This window comes from Podospora bellae-mahoneyi, assembly GCF_035222275.1.
Source record: "Podospora bellae-mahoneyi strain CBS 112042 chromosome 1 map unlocalized CBS112042p_1.2, whole genome shotgun sequence".
Lineage (NCBI taxonomy): Eukaryota > Fungi > Ascomycota > Sordariomycetes > Sordariales > Podosporaceae > Podospora > Podospora bellae-mahoneyi.
In genome coordinates, this window is record NW_026946360.1 from 1046654 (window position 1) to 1061372 (window position 14719).

The 14719-nt window shown below is 51.5% G+C and overlaps 4 protein-coding genes across 4 annotated transcripts; 3 read left to right on the plus strand and 1 right to left on the minus strand.

Moving 5' to 3' along the window:
* Positions 1-484: 484 nt before the first annotated feature.
* QC761_124440 (uncharacterized protein) lies at positions 485-4573 on the plus strand (the record flags this gene model as incomplete). The annotated part of the gene is made up of 1 exon (XM_062875700.1): positions 485-4573. One exon carries the CDS (start codon positions 485-487, stop codon positions 4571-4573), a length of 4089 nt encoding a protein of 1362 aa, XP_062736301.1.
* Positions 4574-5738: 1165 nt separating this feature from the next.
* On the plus strand, positions 5739-9377 carry QC761_124450 (uncharacterized protein; the record flags this gene model as incomplete). The annotated part of the gene is made up of 4 exons (XM_062875701.1): positions 5739-5765; positions 5866-6003; positions 6063-8243; positions 8299-9377. The coding sequence occupies 4 exons, from the start codon at positions 5739-5741 to the stop codon at positions 9145-9147; spliced, it is 3195 nt and encodes a 1064-aa protein (XP_062736302.1). The 3' UTR covers positions 9148-9377.
* A 102-nt stretch (positions 9378-9479) lies between these two features.
* QC761_124460 (uncharacterized protein) lies at positions 9480-11657 on the plus strand (the record flags this gene model as incomplete). The annotated part of the gene is made up of 2 exons (XM_062875702.1): positions 9480-10633; positions 10692-11657. The coding sequence occupies exons 1-2, from the start codon at positions 9566-9568 to the stop codon at positions 11655-11657; spliced, it is 2034 nt and encodes a 677-aa protein (XP_062736303.1). The 5' UTR covers positions 9480-9565.
* On the minus strand, positions 11324-14101 carry QC761_124480 (uncharacterized protein). The gene is made up of 5 exons (XM_062875703.1): positions 13718-14101; positions 13361-13656; positions 13182-13308; positions 11849-13131; positions 11324-11792 (listed from the first exon to the last, which is right to left on the minus strand). Exons 1-5 carry the CDS (start codon positions 14007-14009, stop codon positions 11748-11750), a joined length of 2043 nt encoding a protein of 680 aa, XP_062736304.1. The 5' UTR covers positions 14010-14101; the 3' UTR covers positions 11324-11747.
* Positions 14102-14719: the final 618 nt, after the last annotated feature.

The following is a 14719-nucleotide window of genomic DNA, read 5'->3' on the forward strand; positions in this document are numbered from 1 at the left end:
ATGGCAATGGGATGTGCCATTGCGAGACAAAAGCTTGGACCATCTGAGAACCGAAAGCCTATCCGTAACATTCTCTCCGGTTTGAGCTTTTTGAGGACAGCAATGTGGGGTGCTAGGCACACCAGCTTAGTATTAAGGTGGACCATTATGGTTGCGTTGGCTGCAGAAAGACCCGCTCCATCCCGTCCGGACGAACACATAATGGGTATCGGAAGACGTGGTATCAGATCGGCGTCCCGCGCCCGGGAAACCTGACTAAGCAGATCGGAGATCGTGGAAACAACTGAAACAAGGCAGGCGGGCAAGCTTGGCATTTCATCGCCAAACCTCGACTAGACCGCTGGGTCGCGTCTTTTGACGCAACCCAACTTCCTCCGCTCAACGTACGGAATCTGCCGAAAACTGCAAACTGATCTCGCACACGAGACCTCGCTGCGAGGAACAAAGCTCTCGTGCACACTGAGGCCTGGGCTGCCCGAGTCAAATGGGAGCCGGAACGACCCTGTCAGCGGCAGTAGGAGCGGGTGGGACAGCAGAGTTCAGTGAGCCGAGTCACCAGACGCCACGGTTACCTCCCACCTGTGGAACAGACGACGCATCCACCACAGCTACAGAGGATCTGGACTTGCTCGAGAGCATCAAAGAAGTCTTGGACGCTGATTCCCGTCCGACTTTTGTTTTGGATCTCGACCCCGACGACCCCCTGCCGATCACTCCCATCGATTCCACTGGCAGCCCCACCGCCAGAGCCAAAGTCCTGCTCCCCGTATTCTGCAACGCTGCCCTGCGACTGTACGAACAACTTTACGATGGCCTCATCGGTCTCGACGCTCAAGGCTTACCGCCAGAGCAAGAGCCTCAGGACGCCTCCTTCGATGAGTTCAAGCGATGGGCCACCGGCGTGACGACTCATGACGACTCCAAGGACGTCTTTCCACTTTCGTTTCTCTACGGCGACCTCCTCTGGACCGGCTCTACCGTTAGGAAGCGATGGCGCCTCATCAGTGGGAACCGCTTGTGGCGCGCTGCTGAAGTTGCCAGTCCCGTTGGTGATCTGTCCTCTGGAGCACCAGCTGAAGTTGCGACAGGCGGCTTTGTCGCAGAACACAGCCTTAAGGCCGCATCACAAAAAGCGCCACCGTCAGAACGCCCAACAGACACGAGTCTCCCCGTATCAGGAACGACAATAGCCGTTAGGTACTCCAAGCAAAAGTCGGGACGGCCTCCTCCAAAGTCGTTCTTTTCAACACGACAGACCCCGGCGGGAAGTTCTGACGACACCACAAAATCATCCGCATCCATCACCTTGGCTGCACCAGAGAAGTCAGTTGCCGACTGGACCTGTCCTGAGCCGAGAGGGGTACTCTCAGCTCATCTTCAATATGCCCGGACCGTCAACTGGGCTATCACGCCATTGGGCCCAATGGAGAAATGGTCGCCAGAATTCAAACAGACGGCCAACCTCTGCATGAACAACCCTCACCCGGCCGCTCTGTTCTGGGGCAGCGAGCTGACAATGCTGTACAATGAAGCCTACGCCACCGAGGTGGCTGGCAACAAGCACCCTTCTCTGATGGGCACCGGGTTCAGCGGTCCTTTTTCTGAACTCTGGGATTACCTTCGCCCCATTTTCGCTGAATGTGCCAGAACAGGAATAAGTGTGCGCAAGGAGGATGATTACTTGCCTATTGACAGGCATGGCCTACTTGAAGAGACCTTCTTCTCTTGGTCTTTTACTCCGATGTATGGGGGCACCGACCGAATTCTCGGCTTTTACAACGCACCTTTCGAGACAACCAAACAGGTCATCAACCGCCGGAGGATGCATACCATCAACAAAATTGGCGAACGAACAGCCCAAGCCAAGGCTGTTAAGCAATTCTGGAAGTTTGTCTTGGAAGGTCTGCAAGACAATGAACGCGATGTCCCTTTTGCGTTGCTCTACTCGGTGGGCGATGGAGAAGGCGAAGACAACGACCACTCTTCCATGTCTTCTGGCAGCACCATTTCGCTCAAGACATGCCATCTCGAAGGATCCATTGGAGTCCCCGATGGGCACATGGCAGCCCCGACGCATCTTGATCTCAAGCGGAGCCGCGAAGGGTTTGTGCCATCCTTCCGCGAAGCCATGCGCACCAGAGAACCAACCCTGCTTCACACACGAGATGGGACATTGCCGGAAGTCCTCCTCGAGGGTATCAACTGGCGCGGTTTTGGGGATCCCTGCCGTGAAGCTGTCATTTTTCCTGTCCGGCCGACTAATGGGGATGCGGTGCTTGCCTTCTTGGTGTTGGGCGTAAACCCTCGCCGGCCGTACAATGACGAATACAAGGCTTTTACCAGCATGCTTAACCGACAGCTGGCCACCTCTTTGGCATCCGTGATCCTGTTCGAGGATGAGACTCGGCGTAGCAGGGATGCAGCGGAAGCAGCTGCATTGGAGAAGGAGCAGTTGACACAACAGTTGAATTTGCAAGCCAGCAGGTACAGACGCATGACTGAGCTTTCTCCCCTCGGAATGTTTCTCATCAGCCCCGAGGGTGTTTTACGCGAGGCCAACGATCGGTTTTTCGAGATGACGGGCCACACCAGAGATAACAACAGCCAGTACGAGATGTCGTGGCTGGATATCATGGTTGAAGAAAGCGCAAATACGATGAGAGAAGGCTGGGAGCGTCTGGTCAAGGATCACTTGCCTTGGTCGGGAGAGTTGAAGCTAAGGAAGCCGCGAATTAACCCAGCGTTGGAAACGAATGAACCAATGGATTCTTGGGTTTTGTTCAGTGCCCATGCTGAGTTATCTCATGATGGCACGGTGAGATCCGTAATGGGTTCCATCACAGATATCTCACATCTCAAATGGGCCCAAGGTTTGCAGAATCGTCGGCTCCAGGAGGCCGAAGAGACAAGGAGACAGCAGAATGAATTCATTGACATCACCTCGCACGAGATGCGAAACCCCCTCACAGCCATTCTGCAGTGTGCCGACGATATTTTATCGGCCTTGGGGGCCGGAGACAATCAATATCAGGGCACAGAAGCGACATATCGAGGAATTGGGAACGCTAGTTCAGTCACGTCACAAACCATCCAGTCCTGTATAGATGCCGCTCAAACCATCGCATTGTGCGTGCAGCACCAAAAATCCATCGTGGACGACATCCTTACCATCTCGAAACTGGATTCAAACTTGTTGCTTTTGACGCCTGTCCCCTGTCAACCGAAGCTTCTGCTGCGACGGGCTGTCAAAATGTTTGAGCCCGAGTTACAGGCGAAGAAGATTGAGGTTTCTTTCGACATCCGGGAGACCTCTCTTACCGGACTCAGTGTGGACTGGGTAGCCATGGACCCGAGCCGCGTCCTCCAGGTTCTCATCAACCTTCTCACCAACGCCATCAAGTTTACTGCGCCTGCCAAAGACAAGAGGCTGATCACAGTTGTATTGGATGCATCTTTGAATCCTCCAGATGCCCGCCTGATCCCCGGGTTTCAGTATGTTCCTGTATCGTTCAAGGCAGCTGGTGGATACGTTGACTCGAAAACATCGGCTCTGGGACCGGAGGACGAGATGCCCGATGCGACAGTACCAGTTCCATCCAGCGAGCTATATCTGTATTTCCATGTGCAGGACAGTGGCTGTGGCTTAACGCACGAAGAGAAGCAGATATTGTTTCAGCGATTTAAGCAAGCCTCCCCACGGACTCATGCGCAGTACGGCGGAAGTGGACTAGGATTGTTCATTTCCAAACGACTGGCTGAGCTTCATGGAGGGCAGATTGGAGTGGCGTCGGAAGCAGGGGTGGGGAGTGTCTTTGGTTTCTTTGTCAGGGTGAGGAGAGCCGCCCCCTCTCCTGTATCACGCGAAGAGGAGGATGCCTTCCTCGCAGCGGTTGGGCCAATGGAAAGACACTTGCATCCAGTAGGCGAACGAAATACCTCTTTGCTCAACAGTGAAGCTGTCAAGCAGGAGGGCAAAGGATATTCTGGAGTTTCTTCCGCCGAATTCAGTTCGGGCGCGAGCCTAGTTGGTTCTATGGCACCCGAGGCAGCACCGGCACGACCGCAGCCATTTTCAAGAATTGCATCCGACGTCTCATCAACATTCGACCCGAAGCAGCTTGATATTTTGGTCGTTGAGGACAACCTCATCAATCAAAGGGTTCTCGTAAGGCAACTCAAACAGTATGGATGCAATACGGTCGGCGTTGCGAATGATGGCTTGGAAGCGCTGGCCTTTCTTGAGAAGACGCACTTTTGTCGGACCTCTGAAGAGAACCCGGGCCAGGATCTATCCGTCATACTCATGGACTTGGAAATGCCCAACATGGATGGCCTAACTTGCGTCAGGGAAATTCGCAAGTGGCAACAGGAAGGAAAGGTGACCAAAGGGAAGCACGTTCCTGTCATCGCAGTAACCGCCAACGTGCGAGACGAGCAAGTGGCCACTGCGAGAAAGAGCGGAATGGACGATGTTGTGTCTAAACCTTTCCGCATCAAGGATCTAATGAAGAAAATCGAAGTGTTGTTGGGGCAGGATTTGGCAGGATCACAGGCACAGCCGGAGCACGCATAATGATACGGACATGGCTTATAAAGGTATCGTGGCTGAATAGAACGCTTTCTAGAGCGTGGCAGTTGCGCATTGGGAATGATACCAGGGATATGAAATGGGGGCATGGGATAGCACGTATACAAATCGGCGTTGGTGTTTCTCGTTATTGTCTGTTTGGATATCAAGGTGCCATGGCGCTAACTTCTAGAAAAGATGGCGGGGGGTAGATGTCACGGCTGTTAGATGTTGCTCGGATTATCTTACTAATGAGGCTCTCAATACCAGAATTGTATGATGTCTAAATCCCGCCCCGTCAAAGCCTTGGTACCTGCGAACAAGGTTTCTACACAGCTTTGAAAGTAGACAAATGCGCATTGTCATAGTTGGTACCGGGTTAGGGTTCAGGATTGGAGAACTCAGGGGTTCAGGGGCTCGAGAGTCAGTAGTTGCCAGCAGAGCGCTAGTATGCGGTGTTTGTGCCCACCTGAGATTTGCACACCAGTAACAAGTAGGTACCCCATGTCCCAATCTCCTCCATGTCTTGAATACAGCTTCCTTCTGCTCTGCATGCTTACAAAGGACAGACTGATTAGGTATCCATTATCCGTATCTCTGTCGGCGATTGGAACTTCCAACTTGCTCCTTCGGCAAACTAGATACACCGCCTCCGCGTAGATAACTGACCAGCTTTCTTAACACCTGATTGGTTAACTCGCCTATTTCAGTCGAGCTCGCCGCAAGGAACTGACGCACCAGAAAACAATTACTAAACACTTGGCACTACAACACTGCCCTACGGTGCATTGTGTTTCTCCGCTTTTCGGATCATGCCGTGGTTTCCACGAAAGTTGACGGTATTTACATTGCCAAGATTCGGCCTTTTCCCCTTTATGTCCCGTAACCGACATGGTCACGGATCCCGCGTGCCCCGTTGACCTGCGCGTCTTTGTCTGCCGACATGAATTGACACCAATGTCAAGTCGCACAACACATGCAAAGGCTTCATCCTTCCGTCTGTTCACCAACTGAGTGTGTAAGCCTGCGCTGATGCGACCGTTGATCATGCCCATGCGACTGATTTCATAACCGGCGGTGAAGCCTACTTATAGCTTGGACCCCCTGCCTTAATCTTCACTTTTTAACTTCAGCTTGATTCCGTTGTTGTCTTCCCCGTAAGAAAGAAATCATGGCTCTCGGGGGCCTTCCTTTACCGGTATGATATATTCCTTTTTCATCTCTTGGTCTTGGTTTCTGGGTCACTCCTTTGAGAAAACTTTCAGGTTGGTTGTTACTGATACACAATGTATCAATAGGGTCCCCGTGCATACCCCATTGTGGGAAATGTGCTGCAGATTGATACCAGCAGCACCCTCAGGTCCCTTGATAAGTTTACTGATCAATATGGCGAAATCTACCGCCTCGTGCTACCTTGGGGAACAACCGCCATTGTTGTAAGGTCCTTGATGCACGTCTAGTTTATAAGCAAAGCGCCCTGACCATGGAAATGTAGACAACAGCAGCCCTTGTCCATGAGGTCTCCGATGAAACACGCTTCAAGAAGCCTATCATTGCTGACCTCGAGCAACTCCGCAATGGCGTTCCCGCCGGGATGTTCACCACCCCGACAGAAGAACCAGTATGGGGTATCGCCCACCGCGTCCTAACCCCTGCTTTCGGGCCGGTGCCCATCCAAGAAATGTTTCCCGAGATGCACGAATTGGCTGCCCAGCTTGTCATGAAGTGGGCTCGCCACGGCCCCGAGCAATCCATTGCGGTCAGTGAAGACTTCACCCGACTTGCCCTCGACACCATTGCCCTGTGTTCGATGAATTTCCGATTCAACTCTTACTATCACGACGAGCTGCATCCTTTCATTACCGCAATGGCCAATTTCTTGACCGAGTCTGGAAACCGATCCCTCAAGGGCAACTTCTTGTCCAGTCTATTATTCTGGTCAAGCAACAAGTACTTTGCTGACATCAAGACCTTGAGGGACATTGCTCAGTCAGTTCTCGATGCCCGGAGAGCCAATCTAAACGGAAGAAAAGACTTGTTGTCGGCAATGCTAGATGGCGTGGACAGGAAGACAGGCGAGAAGTTGGATGACGGGGCTATCATCGACAACCTCATCACCTTTTTGATCGCAGGTCACGAGACCACAAGTGGCATGTTGAGCTTTGCGTTTGTGATGCTGCTCAAGAACCCAGAGACGCTGAAGAAGGCCCGCCAGGAGGTCGACGAGGTGATCGGTCAAGGACCGATTACGGCCGAGCACATGAAAAAGTTGCCATACATTACTGCCATTCTTCGAGAGACGCTCAGACTATGTCCGACCATTCCTTCGTACGGCGTTCAGGCTCTCGAAGACACAGTTATCGGGGGTAAATGGGCAATCGCCAAGGGTCAGGTCGTTCTTCTCTATCTGGCGAGGTCGCATCGAGACAAAGCGGTCTATGGGGAAACAGCTGACGAATTCATCCCTGAGAGGATGCTCGATGAGAATTTTGATCGGCTCAGCAAAGAACATCCCGGGTTTTGGAAGCCTTTTGGAAATGGTCAGCGAGGATGCATAGGGCGCGCGTTCGCCTGGCAAGAAGCTATGGTCATAATGGCAATGCTGGTGCAAAACTTTGACTTTGAGATGTCGGATCCGTCCTACGAGCTCAAGATTAAAGAGACTCTGACCACCAAGCCTGAGGGATTCGAGATGAAAGCCAAGCTGAGGCACGGGTTGACACCTACCGAGCTGGAGAGACAACTGAACGGCAGCCTTTTGGAGAAGAGCACACTTTCCAAACACCCGCACGCCAAAGCGACAGAGAAAGGGACACAGCTCAAGCAGCTCAACATTTTTTACGGATCCAACACTGGCACGTGTGAGGCGCTTGCCCAGAGGCTGGCCATGGACGCCCCTTCACACGGATACAATGCAACAATCATTGATGCGCTTGATGCAGCAGCAAACCAGCTCCACAAAGATGACGCCACCCCTGTTGCTTTCATCACCGCGTCTTACGAAGGCGAGCCGCCTGATAATGCCACCGATTTTGTCACCTGGATCAAAGACTTGCCTGACACATCCTCCCTCAAAGGAACCTCTTATGCCGTCTTTGGCTGTGGCCACCGCGACTGGGCCAACACCTTCCACAAAGTCCCTCGTCTGGTCTACAACACTCTTGAACAAAAGGGCGCTACCCCTATTTGCGATCTCGGTCTGACAGATGTTTCCCAAGGTGAGATGTTCACCGACTTTGAGCAATGGGAAGACAACGTGTTCTGGCCTGCCATCAAGTCAAAATATGGTTCTGCTGTGGGTGGTGGTAGGTATCAGGCTCTTGAGGTTCAGTTCTCAACCCCTCGTGCTTCGACTTTGAGGCAAGACGTTGAGGAGGCTGTAGTGGTGGAGGAAAAGACTCTGACCAAGGGAAATGGGGTTCCAAAGAAGCATCTCGAAGTCCAGCTTCCGGAAGGTATGACATACCGCGCTGGGGACTATCTGGCCGTGTTGCCGGTGAATCCCAAAGAGAGTATCAACCGGGTGATGAGAAAGTTTGGGTTGGCTTGGGATAGCCATATCACGGTTGCCGGTGGGGCTGAGGGTAAGAACACGACGCTTCCAACTGGAGGACCAGTGCCAGTCCACGAGGTGCTTGGCTCCTACGTTGAGCTGTTGCAACCTGTCACCAAGAGGGTACGCCCGTTTCTATTCTTCACCCTTTGCTTCTAAATGACTGACATTTTCCCAGGGCGTACAAACACTTTCCAACTTCACTTCAGCTGCAGCCGACAAAGCAGCACTGTCTGCTCTTTCCACGAACCCCGAGCTCTACACTTCGACCATCATCACCCCTCAGCTATCATTACTGGACATTCTCGACAGATATCCTTCCATCTCTCTTCCCTTCGGCACATTCCTCTCACTCCTCCCCCCGATGAGAGTGAGGCAGTACTCGATTTCCTCTTCCCCTTTGGCATCACCTTCCAAGGCTACTCTCACTTACACCCTCCTCTCCGGCCAGTCATTGGCCAACCCCGCCAATTTGTTCGCAGGTGTCGCTACGTCGTATCTGTCTGCCCTAAGGCAGGGGGATAGACTTCTTGTCTCTGTCCGGCAATCACACTCGTCGTTCCACCTACCCTCCAATGTCGAGACCCCGGTGGTGATGATTGCCGCCGGAGCGGGCATAGCCCCCTTCCGTGGTTTCATTCAAGAACGGGCGGCCTTAGCATCTCAGGGTAATAAACTCGGCAAAGCGTTGCTCTTCTTTGGCTGCCGGCACCCCGACTGGGATGACCTTTATTGTGACGAGCTTGAGAAGTGGGAGGCTGATGATATTGTGAAAGTGACAAGGGCTTATAGCAGACAGAATGACCGGGAATACGTCGGTGACAGTGTTCTGAACTACAAAGACGAAGTGAAGCAGCTGTGGGACAATGGTGCAAGAGTGTACGTTTGTGGCAGTCGGGCAGTCGGAGATGGTGTGAGAAGTGCCTTGGGAAGGGTTGTGCTTGGTGACGAGGCAAAGGAGGGGGAGATTGCAAAGTGGTTTGAGGGGGTGAGAAATGTCAGGTATGCGGTCGACGTTTTTGACTAGTTCCAGCTTGTTGTCAGTTACCAGATGTTTAATTGGCAACTGTCTATCCTGCCGGACTGCAGAATGCCATGTTGTTTATTAAAGGGATAAGATGGGTAATAAGGCGTTCATAGATCCAACTCTCTGCTTAGTTATATCTACTCTATCTTTCGAAAGCTCAATTTAGTACCTTTGAATGTGACCAGATGTGCAAACTTGGTTCTTCGTGTTATGTAAGCAGTGATATTGGATTCGGTGTGAATCAGCTATATTCCCGAGCATGTTCCGGCGGCAAGAGAGGTCCCCGTGGCCCTCCCACAAGATTGCGGGGTCCAAGCATGGCCATGGTGCGACTTCACACAGAAACACCCGCAAAACAGGCTCCATGGGCGGGCACACAACATCGCGACTCGATATTCCACGATAAAAGCATCTCGCAATGTGCTATCAGCTTCTCGAAAGATACAGTAGTTGCGGCTGCCTCTACTATCGACACCAGGTTGACAAATGTGGTGCGCATGGCAGAGCAGGACATATTGTTCAACATCGTACGATCCTGGTTGGTAACGCATGTGCAGACCACACCAGTCACTTCGAAGACTACGGCAAATACGGCTCTGCTACACCTGCACAAAAAAGCGTTAAGCTTGGGTACTCGAAGCAAGTGAAGGAATCGGATGAGACTGGTTTGGACCAGAGCATCCAGCCCTCCATCGCGAGCCCCATCCGCGTTGTGGCTACGTCCTTGAACCCTGAGTCAGTGGCAAAGCGTCCTGGGATATTTGACGACCTTGCCTGGATTGAAACACCAGTCCACTACGACTGGGAAGATTCAGATGCCGAATCAAGAGTCTCTGATCCGGATAGCATCATCTCCGTGCCATCTACCGTGAGCTCCGTCGACCCGGACGCAATTGAGACCATCTTTCACCGCCTCCTTCATTTTCAAGACCTTCAATTCCTGTGGTCACACACGGTGCAACTGTCGGGCTCTCGTTTGAAAAGCAACCACAACATAGCCCGGTTTCTCGAGCTGTATGCTATCGACCTTTTGAATCTGGCCTTGAACACAAAAGATCGACCAGAGAAGCGAGTGAAGCTGGATGCCGCTAGATTCGTCAGAAGATCTCGGAGGGATATCGCTCGGAGAATTACCGAGGCTCATTGCAAGACATGGACAGCCGACAGTGCTGCTGCAAATAATGACATCATTGAAGATCAAGAAATCGGTGAGAATATCGGTGCAAGGCGAGATTATGACCAAGGTGATAGCGGGCCCGAAGATGAACCCTTCGACTTGGTCACTGCTGTTGCCGAGGTATTTTTGTTCGAAACCGACCCAGTTCTGCACTTGCAGTCCAATGTTAAAGCATTTGTCAACCGACAGTGTCCGAAGGTCGTCCAACAAAGCTTCTGGGAATTTATGATTACCAAGGCAAGCAACATGGTGTCAAAATTAAGGCAAAAGCCTCTGGAAGACGGGAAGACGAGAATAACATGGACCTGTGTGAGTTTGAGGTGGCAATTGTACACACCCTTGGTATTTACTGATTTGTGACCTTCAGAAATGCGGGAGGAACCTTTACGATGATTTTACTGAAATCGTGCCTGGGGCAGTCAAACAGCTTGAAGCCGAATTACGATACCAAAACACCAAACAGCCTGAACTGGAGTATGATAACCTAGATGCTCAAAATACCCCGAGAAGCCACCCAAATTCATTTGCCAGGGTACTGTTTCAGATGTGGACTGGGACAACACAGATCTTTCGCAAATTTCAGTACCCTCTTTTACCAGAGCACAAGTCTTCGCGTGGAAACATGAGCCTCGAACTCGGCAATCCCTGCGCGCAGTTGTCACAGCAGGCACCCTATACTACACACCTCTTCCTTCTTCTTTGTGTTCCTTTTCTCCGATTTGCAACAAGACTCGCTCAACCCGAGGTTTGCCAGATCAACTCCGATCAGGAATTATTCCAACTCCTCCGGCGTCAGTATCTCAAAGCACGTTCGGTTAAAAGATGGTTATGGGGCCAGCTCAGAAGAGTACAAGCCATAGAATTTGTCAAATTAGAGCTGTATTCGACTCGAGAGCTTGTGGACATCTGCCACTCTCCATCTCTTCCCCACGGTACAGACCCGTATGTTTACAATCCCCAGCCGGCAGAACACATACCACCAATTGGAGCAAATCACCTCATGCATCTGTTTTCTCATCCGTCGCACGCCGAGCCTTTGCCGATTCTCTTCAGACGAGTGCCCAAAAAGGTTGACAACCCACTAAAGCCTTGTCCAATAAAAGGGGTTGGGTTAGGCTGGGGCCTGTACCTTCAAGAGGGCATGAACTGGCCGGCTATGCTTCTCTATGGCTGTATTGGGTTTGGACTCAGCCTTTCCACAGCGGTGGTTTGGGCCACACTTGTTAATCAAGGGGATGTGCAAGGAGGCTTTGCTATTGGGGGCTTTATGGTAGCATTTTTAGGGTTCGCCGGAGGCGTCATGGCGCACATGAATGGTGGGAATGGACTGTAGAAATCACCGCATGAAAGGCAGCAGTATCTATTTGGAAATATAACAAAGCAATACCAACATGCTAATCATGCTTCTCTTTCCCAGCGGTCATTAGAGACTCTGTAGCCCATATTCCGCCTTGATAGCATCCGCAATCTGTGTCTTCGGTCAGTTCTGAAACACTTTTGCCAGAGAGGGAAAGGATTGCGTACCTTCTCGCCGGAAGCATAAGTCGTGGCTGTAGGTGCAGCAGTCAAGACAATAGGCCAGTAGCTCGTATCAATCACTCTCAAGCCCCTGACGCCATACACCTTCATTTTGGAGTTCACCACGCCGCCCAGTAGTCTCGGCATCATGGCTGCTGTGCAACACTGATGGGCACTCGACGGCTCAGTGACCCCTCTCAGTATTTGCTTGAGGATATTCTTATCAGTGAAGTCGTTGCTAAACGGTGCGGCCTCAAGGGGATTCAACGCAGCCATGCTGGGCTGAGACATGATGTGTCTGTTTTTGAGGAACGAGGCCACAATCAAATCCTCGTCAATGGGATCAACGTTTGTGCGAAAGTCAATCAGTGGCCACTCGAGTGGATTGGTAGAGTTGATCTGAACAGTCCCCCTGCTCAGAGGCTTGAAGAAGTACATCCTGACGGAGTTTGCGGTATCCCAATGAATCATCGACACGGGAGTCTTGGGGCCTTCCAGTTGGCGAAGAATGATTTCGCGTTGAAGAGCGTAGCCTGCTTTGACGGTGGCGTGAGTATCATCAGGAAGGTATCGAAAGGGGTTGGTTCTGCGGGCCGCAGAGACGATCGATTTGCAATCAGAAGTTGCGTTGCAGAGGGGAGGGAGCGCAAGGTTGGTGCTGAGACCACGAGTAAGCTGGTAAGGACCTTGGCGAGTTGCATCGTAAAGAGCTCGCTGCTCAGCGTCGTAGACTGGATCCGAGTTTAGGGTTCCCACGTTTGGCGAGATGTTGTTGGTGACTGCCAGGTTCAAGTTAGCACTCAAGTAACAAGGTAAACTGAGAGGTACACACGTGCCATTGTATGGAATGATGATGCTAGGTTGGTCATGAAAGTTGGCTCCTACGCCGGGAAGCTCGACCATGATTGGGATATTGAACTTGTTCAAAACCTTCTTGGGACCAATTCCGGAAAGCTGCAGGATCTGAGGTGTATGCACGGCGCCTCCCGCAAGGAGAACCTCCTTTGTGGCTTGAGCTGTAAGACGCTCCCCGCCTCCAGTTGGTAGATATTCAACCCCAGTCACCTTCTTGGTGTTATCGAACAGCACTTTCGCAACGGTATGCCCGGCTAGGATGTGGTAGTTTGATCTCGGCTGGACACGTGTGAAATGGTTCAGTCGAGCATGGCTTCTAGTTCTCGTGGTCCCAGAGGTAACGGAGGGGACATAGACTACGCCTGAGCCATCACCAGCATGTGGATCACCGCCAGCACGAAGGCCTGATGATATTGCGGCCTCAAACCAAATGCCTATCATTGTCAGCCAAGGAAACAAAAACAAGGAAATAATGACCACTAACCACTTCCTTCAAAGTGGAAGCTCGGAAATGAAGCCTGCACTGGCCCGGTTGTCCCATGAACAGAGGGATCAAATGAAAAGTTCGCAGCAGCTGCATATGCAGGATCTGGAGCGGTGAAATTTTCGCTCTGTCATCAATATTAACAAGACATCCAACCGCCCGCTGTCGATAAACCTGACCTTCTTGTAATAAGGAAGCAAATCGTCCCATTTCCATCCTTTTGCGCCCAGAAGCTCCCATGCATCAAGCTCCTCTGCTCCAGGTCTCACATACACCATAGCATTGAGGACCGAGCCACCACCAACCACCTTCCCAGCCGGCACATTGAATGACCTGTTGTTCAAAGCCGTCTGTGGAACGCTGGGCAACGGAAGATACATGTACTGGAATGGGAACGGGGTGAAAAACTGTCCTGGAATCAAGATGTTGTCTTCATCCTGATCGAAAATGCCGGCCTCGATAACCAAGACATTGACTGTTGTTGTGCGTTAGCAAATCTCCGCTGCTAGTCGCTTCTGATGAACTGACAAACCTACCTGATGGGTCCTCTGACAGTCTATCAGCAACAGTTAGCCCAGATATCCCCCCGCCAGCAATGATGAAATCATAGCTATTCGCCAGAACAGTTCTGGGCGTGACGACGGTCGCAAATTCCGGAGCTTTCCCTAGAGCAGCCCCAACAACTTTGTGAGCGAGCAACCAAACAGTAAGAGAGAGCAACTGCGACCTCATTATTGGAGAGAAATTAAAGGCGCGGCGAAACACATGAACCACTCTGACTTCTGGGCACGTAGAGGCCTCTTTTAAGTCCTGAGAGCTTCTCGGCATGAGGCGATGGTACGCATATGTCCCATACGCAGTATATTGAAGGCATGGATGGTATCAAGGACCTGTCGCAAAGCGCTAACGCAAAATAGCAGCTCTGGCGAGGGACGATGTCACTACGAACCGCTGACACCGTAACTAGTGCATCTAATATACAGGGAGGCAGAGCCAACAGCATCGTTATGAAACTGCATTTGCTTCCTTCTGGGATACCAACCAAGATGGCATTTCCGGGATCTTTATTCCGAATAGCATTTAGCCCTAAACTATTGATTACTTGATGATGTGATTTTGCAGGGGTCGTGCAGCAACCCCTCTCAATATGTAGCCCGGCTTATCCGATCCTGAGTCCGAAGGGTTGGGACCACAGTGCCAATCCGAAGAGAGAGATTGCACAAGCCAAGAGAAGCAAGATCGGGTTCTTAGATTGCTGTATCTGCCCATCTGTCTGCTTGAAGATATTTACCTTACATCTACGGCAAATTCAGCTCAGGCTGTCACAAACTTGGAAGCAATCCTAGACTGGGATTCTGGCATTTTTGCTCCCGCCTTCATGATGTGCGAACCGCTGGTATACCCATCTTTGGAATTATAACTATACGAGAAGTAGATAGAGTGACGAGGCGAAGATCGGCATGTTGATCAAACCTTTGGACCTTACTACCACGGAGAACGACAAAATCCTCAAAAGGATCTTTGATGATGCTGCGGGT